At 39.1% G+C, this 7,913-nt stretch overlaps 1 protein-coding gene across 1 annotated transcript; it reads right to left on the bottom strand.

The window, feature by feature from the left end:
* Nucleotides 1–2,317: 2,317 nt before the first annotated feature.
* On the bottom strand, nt 2,318–6,329 carry LOC134310055 (nuclear factor 7, brain-like). The gene is made up of 7 exons (XM_062991572.1): nt 6,206–6,329; nt 6,032–6,123; nt 4,436–4,531; nt 4,115–4,351; nt 3,132–3,187; nt 2,918–3,030; nt 2,318–2,820 (listed from the first exon to the last, which is right to left on the bottom strand). The coding sequence occupies exons 1-7, from the start codon at nt 6,327–6,329 to the stop codon at nt 2,318–2,320; spliced, it is 1,221 nt and encodes a 406-aa protein (XP_062847642.1).
* Between the last annotated feature and the right edge of the window lie 1,584 nt (nt 6,330–7,913).

The following is a 7,913-nucleotide window of genomic DNA, read 5'->3' as shown; positions in this document are numbered from 1 at the left end:
TGCAGCTGTCGTTTTCGGTTCTTCCTGCAATTTTACGTCTTTGGTGAATTATTAAAGCAACCAGGTTGAGTTTTCTGAATGCCCCCAGCGACTGACTGGCAGAGACTGGCAGAGAATGTCTTCAGACTCTGTGGTCCTAATAACAGCTGTTGACTATCAGGTGGCAGCATAAGCTGCACACACCAAGTAGGACTCAAGAGTAGGGTTGTTCAGGGTGTGTGTTTTCACAACCCTGCCCCCATCTCTAAACTGTGTTTGGTCTATATTTAGGCCGCCCTGTTGCTAAATGTTTTGAGGGACTGACCTGCTCTGTCCCTTTAAAAATCTATCCAGTAAATCTGAATAGGCACTTAAATTACTGTACAAAAGGTTTCAACAGTTTAACAATGTTACATAAAGCTGCTAATAACCATTAAAACTTTGCAAAAATATTATCAGCAGCTAGATTACATTATTAGTGACGTTTTAAGGTTTGTTACAATGCAGTATACTGTATTGTGAACCTTCTAGTTCTACAAAGTTACTTTTCAGGACATATGAAGCAAGGTGTGAATCAGTTGTGACCTTCTGCCTAAATTAAGGGAGCAGCAGGCGACTGAAATGTCATGTGGACATAACATGCGATGACTGATGATTCAGTGTTGCGGTTGTCGCTCGGCTGTGATTTATTATTAGTAAGTGTATCTATTTTTAGGCACATGGATGGATGCTGAACAGATACAAAGGCGAAAGTCCAAATATTTCTATCACTACTTTAACAGATTTTTATACCAAATTCTCCAAATTTACTGGGAAACAGTTTTTTTTTTTTATCAATTATCTTATTATCATTTTATGTTAATGAGAAATAAAACTTTTGGGTGTCATTAAAACCTTTTCACCTTACAAAATGTTTCCAAATAACTTATAAAACACATTAATAAGTCCTTATTATTTATCAAAGGGGAACCGACACAGAGGGCCTCAAAGAGGGCCTAAAAACATGAAAAATAATATCAAATAATACAATAATCTTATTTTTTATCTACTCTTATCTACTCATAATTTGAATAAATCAGCGTTTAAACAAATATATATTTTAGTGTGAGTTAAGAAGAAATATAAATTCATACATTTTAAAAAACAGTACGGCGTAATCAGCTTCACGAAAAATTAACTGTACAAAGATGTTTATAAAAAATATAATGTTTATTACAATATGATTTAAAATTTAACAAAGATGAACTACACAAAAGATGTTGATAAATAAATAAAGTGTTTTAAAATTACAGTAATTATTTAGGAGTCACGATGAGCTAGTAATTATCCAGGAATTAAACAATAATCATTTGAACCGACTAATACAAAATACGAGAGTTCTTCAAAAAATTTCCACACTTTTTAAAACTCTATTTATTAATCATTTTAAAAACAAATGACACTTTTCTACACAATCACCTTCCGATGCATTTTTGTCCGACGTTGTACCAACTTTTTAATGCCATCAGCAAAAAATGTTTTTGGTTGAGCTTGTAGCCACTGATGCAGCGCTGCTTTTAAATCATCACCACATGAAAATCTTCTTCCCCTTAAAGACTATAAGCGTCTCTCAGTCTCTCAGACTCGACCGATTACTGCTCCTCCCACCCTCACCGTTTATAACCAAAATATAAAAGTGCTGAAACTTTTTGATCTTTCGTTTATAAAAACAAAATTAGTGTAGAAAGGGTTTTGGTACTGTGATGTTTTGGTAAAAACGAGAGTCCTGGGGTGCTGGGTTTTTGCAATTACTCCATTTTTTACTTAACTCCAAAAAGCAGAGGGTTAATTGGGCATCCTAACTGCCCCTTAGTGTAAGTGCACAAGTGAATGTGCAAGTAAGTCTCTGACCAGAAGGAAGCAGGTAGTAAACAATGAATTAAACTTGATTCTATTACTTATTGTATTCATTCATTAACTGTCTGTGTTACTACAGCTTTATCATGGTCAGGGTCTTGGCAGGTCTGATTCATTGGGCAGGAGGCAGGAAACACCCTGGACAGGACCCCAGTCCATCAAAGGGCACAAAGTAGATCTAACTGGCCTGACTGCATGTCTTTGGACTTGGTGTGATGAAACTGGAGCACCTGGAGGAAACCCATAAAGACACGGAGAACGTACAAGTCCAGACAGTAAGGATGGGCGACCAGGGAGAATCCAGGCCCTTCTTGCTTTGGGGCAACAGCACCACCAAGCATGTTGAATAAATAATACTTCTTAAAAACATTATGAACATGAACGATTCCTACAGTTTATAATGATCTAAATGTTTGTTTGATGTAATATTACATCTACGTTCTTAAAAAACACAAACTCTCAGAGGATCCATGTTAAATCCATTAAGGTAAAGTCCAGGGGACAGACACAGTGCATAGGGCCCTGGTTGTGACAGGACTCTGATGTCTATGAGAGTCATGGTGTCAGCGTTATAAAACGAGACCTGTTTTCTTTCACAGTTCAGGTACACTCCTACCTTTTTAAGTCCTGGTTCGTTCTGCACTGTCCTTTTATCTGCGTCGTGGCTTTGTTGGATGTCGTAGCCAGAGACTGGACTGAGGCATAGCACTGTGTCTTTGATAAACTTTCCTAAATTACAGCTACAAATCCCAACCCCCCATTCCAGTTTCCCAGTCAGGTCCACCTCCCAGTACTGCTGGCCTGTGGTAAAACTTGTGTCAGTTCTCAGCCAGCTTGGGTTTATCTGGTGTTTGATTATTTTGCCTGGTATCTTGGGCTGGATGTAAAGTCCACTGGGCGAGACTCTTTGATCACCTCCGTTTATCACAGTGTCACGATGAGGCACTTACAGAGACAAACAGAGGAACAGTCGATTCATTTATGAGCACAGATACTAAGAGTTAAAGATTAAAAATGGTACACGTACTGACAGTCGTCTTACCTGTCTGAATGGATCTTAGCATCTGTTTCCACACAAAAAACTGCAGGTAAGTTTCATAGGGACCAAGGAACAGGCTGTCAAGTTTAACACTAATATCCTGCAGGGACGCCTCCCTGTAAAATCAACACACATGCACTTGTATTTCATTTCATTTTCATTCCAGATTAGATATCGAAATCGTGCAGTAGCTTTCATTTTTATTTTTAAGACTCACAGTGTATCGGGTGTGTTTGTGTTCCTGATTACAGATAGGCCATCCTCGTTCCACCACTGTAATCACACACACACACACACACACGTACCAAGACATCACAATCTTGTCACCTTTGATTTCTAATAACATTTATCATGAATTTATTATAATAAAATAAAATGTAATATTTAAAAAAAATAAGTGATGATTTTGAATCTACAGTGTTTAACCACCTCCTTGTTTCTACACTCACTGTCCATTTTATCAGCTCCACTTACCATATAGAAGCACTTTGTAGTTCTACAATTACTGACTGTACTCCATCTGTTTCTCTACATACTTTTTTAAACCTGCTTTCACCCTGTTCTTCAATGGTCAGGACTCTCACAGGTCCACTACAGAGCAGGTATTATTTGGGTGGTGGATCATTCTCAGCACTGCAGTGACACTGACATGGTGGTGGTGTGTTAGTGTGTTTTGTGCTGGTATAAGTGGATAAGACACAGCAATGCTGATGTAGTTTTTAGACACCTCACTGTCCCATGGGCAGCGTCCTGTGACCACTGATGAAGATCTCAAAGATGACCAATTCAATAATAGATAGATGAGCGATCAGCTCTGACTTCACATCTACAAGGTGGACCAACTAGGTAGGAGTGTCTAATAGAGTGGACAGTGAGTGTCACTGCAGTGCTGAGAATGATCCACTACCCAAATAATACCTGCTCTGTAGCGGTCCTGTGGGGGTCCTGACCATTGAAGAACAGGGTGAAAGGGGGCTAACAAAGCATGTAGAGAAATAGATGGACTAGAGTCAGTAATTGTAGAACTACAAAGTGCTTCTATATAGTAAGTGGTGCTGATAAAATGGACAGTGAGTGTAGAAACAAGGAGGTGGTTCATACTTAATACATACTTAATTATTTAAAAGTATAAAGAAAACACTGGATTTGTGCAAAAAAGCAATAAAATTCTGTAGATTAAATAATAAATAAACATCTTACCTGTAAGAACTCGCAAGCTTTTGTATTAGTCTCCTGGGCCGACATTAGAATTCCTCGCTTTTCTCTAACATCTGACAGCATTTCTTCTATTGTAAATACGTTTACCTCCATTACAGCCAAGATTTCATCTTCCTCATCAGTGAGCATTTTTTTCACCTCTGCCTCTTTGTCTCTGAGAAACTGGTGCAGCTGCTCAAACTGGACAAATATCTGGTTCGACAGCAAGCTTGATTTTTCCTGAAGAAAAATTGTACACAGTTTTTGTGTTAGGTTGTAATTTCTTTCTCAGACTCATTCAGCAGGTTATTTCACTCTTCATACCCTTGTTTTGGAAATCTCTTCAGCTTGGCTATTAAACAGAGTAACCAGTTGCTCTTCTTCCCTGGACAAAGTTCTCAGAGTTTCAGAGGTCTTTTCCTACAGAATGGATAAAAACAGATTAGTAACGGTTCAGTTGTGAGAACATGTAAGTAGATAGATAAAAAATAATTAAATACAGTGGTACCTTAAAACTCAACATTAATTGATTCTGGGACTGGCAGTGAGTTTAAAAGGCGTTAAGTTTCAAGGTATTTTTCCCCATAAGGATGTATGGGGAAACCAGTTAATGCGTTCCATGAAACTGCATATATTTTAGGCTAATGTAAAATAATGGGGTTGTTTTTGACACTTATACACTGAAAATAACACACGATAAAAATAACACAAGATAAAAACACTGAAATAAAAAGCTGCTTCTTACAATTTCTCAGAGCCTCGAGCTGTAACACAAGTTTAAAAGTGAAACAGTGAGGAAAATCCAGATAAACACAGATACATGAAGAGCTTTCAGACTGGATCTGACGGTTAATCCACACAAATGCAGATTCGTTTGTTTGTTTGTTTGTTTATTAGGATTTTAACGTCATGTTTTACACTTTGGTTACATTCATGACAGGAACGGTAGTTACTCATTACACAAGATTCATCAGTTCACAAGGTTATATCGAACACAGTCATGGACAATTTAGTGTCTCCAATTCACCTCACTTGCATGTCTTTGGACTGTGGGAGGAAACCGACTCGGACACAGGGAGAACATGCAAACTCCACACAGAAAGGACCCGGACCGCCCCACCTGGGGATCGAACCCAGGACCTTCTTGCTATGAGGCGACAGTGCTACCCACTTAGCCACCGTGCCCCAATGCAGATTCGTTTTACCGCACCGCTCAAGCCGAGAGCTGAACAAATCGACTGTTCATTGTTAATTTAAAATGAAATAAATACATTTTTAAAAAACAAACTGAACATGTTGAGTTTAAGGGAAATGTTGAGTTTAAGGCTACAAATTTCTCGACAAAGGTCGTTTTGAGTTTAGGGGACGTTGAGTTACAAGGTACAACTGTAATTAATAATTAAAAGTGCTTTACATAAGCTAATAATTGATCATTAAAAATTATTTAAATAAACTACTTAAGTTGAGAATTTTAATGAGACTACAGTTCCAAAGTTCAGACAGTTCCAAAGAAAAATCCCTAAACTATTTGAGAATAAAACAAAGACTTGGCCTAGACAATGCCAAAAGTTCCTCACTTAGTTATTTTTACATTTTAAATTATAGGATTTTAAAGTCATGTTTTACACACTTTGGTTACATTCATGACAGAAACGGTAGTTACTCATTACACAAGATTAATCAGTTCACAATTTTAATGTCTAACACAGTCATGGACAATTTTGTATCTCCAATTCACCTCACTTGCACATCTTTGGACTGTGGGAGTAAACCGGAGCTCCCGGAGGAAACCCACACAGACATGGGGAGAACATGCAAACTCCACAGAGAAAGGACCCGGAGCGCCCCACCTGACGATCAAACCCAGGACCTTCTTGCTGTGAGGCGACAGTACTTCAGAACATAAGGTTTCAAATTTACCTTCTTGGCCTTGAACGCATCTTCCAGAGTTTTGAACACATGTCCTCTGTGTCGCTGTTCCTCCTTGCAAATAACACAAATCATTTTTTGATCTGTCACACAAAAAAGCTTGAGTGGCTCATTGTGATTAGGACATTTCGACTGAACGTTCAGCTTTTGTGACGCCGGCCTTACAGGTGCAGACATTGTCCTGTCTCTTAAAGCTTGGTGTTCCTTCAGATGTTCTCTTGCTGCATTTACTATGTTTCTCAAAGCTCGGTTGACTCGGATGTCTTCCCTGGTAAACGGGCTGCGGCATTCTGGACATTTGCTGTTAGCAATATTTGTGACCCAGTGCTGGGTTATACAGACCCTACAGTAGAAGTGGTCACAGGGGAGGCACACTGGATCCCTCAAGTCATGTAAACACACAGAGCAACGGATGTGATGAGATAAAAAAGAAGCCATTCTTCAACGTAGGTGTTTTAGTCCCGGTCTTAGTCACTCAAGAGTCTCCTTCTGTTTACAGAATGTTAATGAATGTTCAGTCGAGGCACAACACCTATGAACTCTAAAACTAAACGTAGGTGTGGTTCTTAGGGAAACTCCCACAGTTACGGGAACTACAAGGAACTTCCTTTTGAGTTTTTTTAAATACACTATAACAGGACAAATTCCACCTGAATAAAACTGGCGAGAGTCCAAACACCCTTTTTTGTGAAAGAACCAAACATACACCGTTCAGCCATAACATTAAAACCACCTCTTTGTTTCTACACTCACTGTCCATTTTATCAGCTCCACTTACCATATAGAAGCACTTTGTAGTTCTACAATTACTGACTGTACATACCTTTTTAACCTGCTTTCACAGGACCACCACAGAGCAGGTATTATTTAGGTGGTGGATCATTCTCAGTACTGCAGTGACACTGACATGGTGGTGGTGTGTTAGTGTGTGTTGTGCTGGTATGAGTGGATCAGACACAGCAGCGCTGCTGGAGTTTTTAAATACCGTGTCCACTCACTGTCCACTCTATTAGACACTCCTACCTAGTCGGTCCACCTTGCAGATGTAAAGTCAGAGACGATCGCTCATCTACTGCTGCTGTTTGAGTTGGTCATCTTCTAGACCTTCATCCGTGGTCACAGGACGCTGCCCACGGGACGCTGTTGGCTGGATATTTTTTTGGTTGGTGGACTATTCTCAGGCCATCAGTGACAGTGAGGTGTTTAAAAACTCCATCAGCATTAATGTGTCTTATCCACTCATACCAGCACAACACACACTAACACACCACCACCATGTCAGTGTCACTGCAGTGCTGACAATGATCCACCACCCAAATAATACCTGCTCTGTAGTGGTCCTGGGAGAGTCCTGACCATTGAAGAACAGCATGAAAGGAGGTTAACAAAGCATGCAGAGAAACAGATGGACTACAGTCAGTAATTGTAGAACTACAAAGTGCTTCTATATGGTAAGTGGAGCTGATAAAATGGACAGTGAGTGTAGAAACAAGGAGGTGGTTTTAATGTTATGGCTGATCAGTGTGTATATAGCTATTATATTTAATGGAACATATAATATTCAAGATTCTATAAGTAGATGAACAGATGTGTTTATATAACATGTTATGTAAGCTTTAGGTTTGCTTTGGTCCATTTTGGTTAACTTTCTGGTGGCTGGAGATTGGAAAGACACACACACACACACACACACACACAAAGTTGCCAGGTCTTAACAAATCTGATCCAATTTTCTTGTTAGAATCCAGCAGTATACAGAGTAAACCTGAGAAAATGTACTGATTAGAATAAACAGGAACTGAGAACAACACGTAGGAGAGGAAGGACTTTTACAGGCTATAAATATCTCGTCATGTTGTCTTGTTGTCATGTC

This window comes from Trichomycterus rosablanca, chromosome 3 (assembly GCF_030014385.1).
Source record: "Trichomycterus rosablanca isolate fTriRos1 chromosome 3, fTriRos1.hap1, whole genome shotgun sequence".
Classification (NCBI taxonomy): domain Eukaryota; kingdom Metazoa; phylum Chordata; class Actinopteri; order Siluriformes; family Trichomycteridae; genus Trichomycterus; species Trichomycterus rosablanca.
The sequence above is the reverse complement of the archived record's forward strand: the minus strand, read 5'-3'. Positions and strand labels throughout refer to the sequence as shown.

Bases quoted from the DNA above. Each gene is read 5' to 3' on its own strand.
- LOC134310055 (XM_062991572.1), bottom strand. From the start codon at position 6,329: ATGCCGCAGCCCGTTTACCAGGGAAGACATCCGAGTCAACCGAGCTTT. The intron at 3,031-3,131 runs GTGAGTCTTAAA...TTGATTTTACAG, and splicing joins ACAAACACACCCGATACACT to GGAGGCGTCCCTGCAGGATA. The intron at 2,821-2,917 runs GTAAGACGACTG...TGTCTCTGTAAG, and splicing joins GCTAAGATCCATTCAGACAG to TGCCTCATCGTGACACTGTG.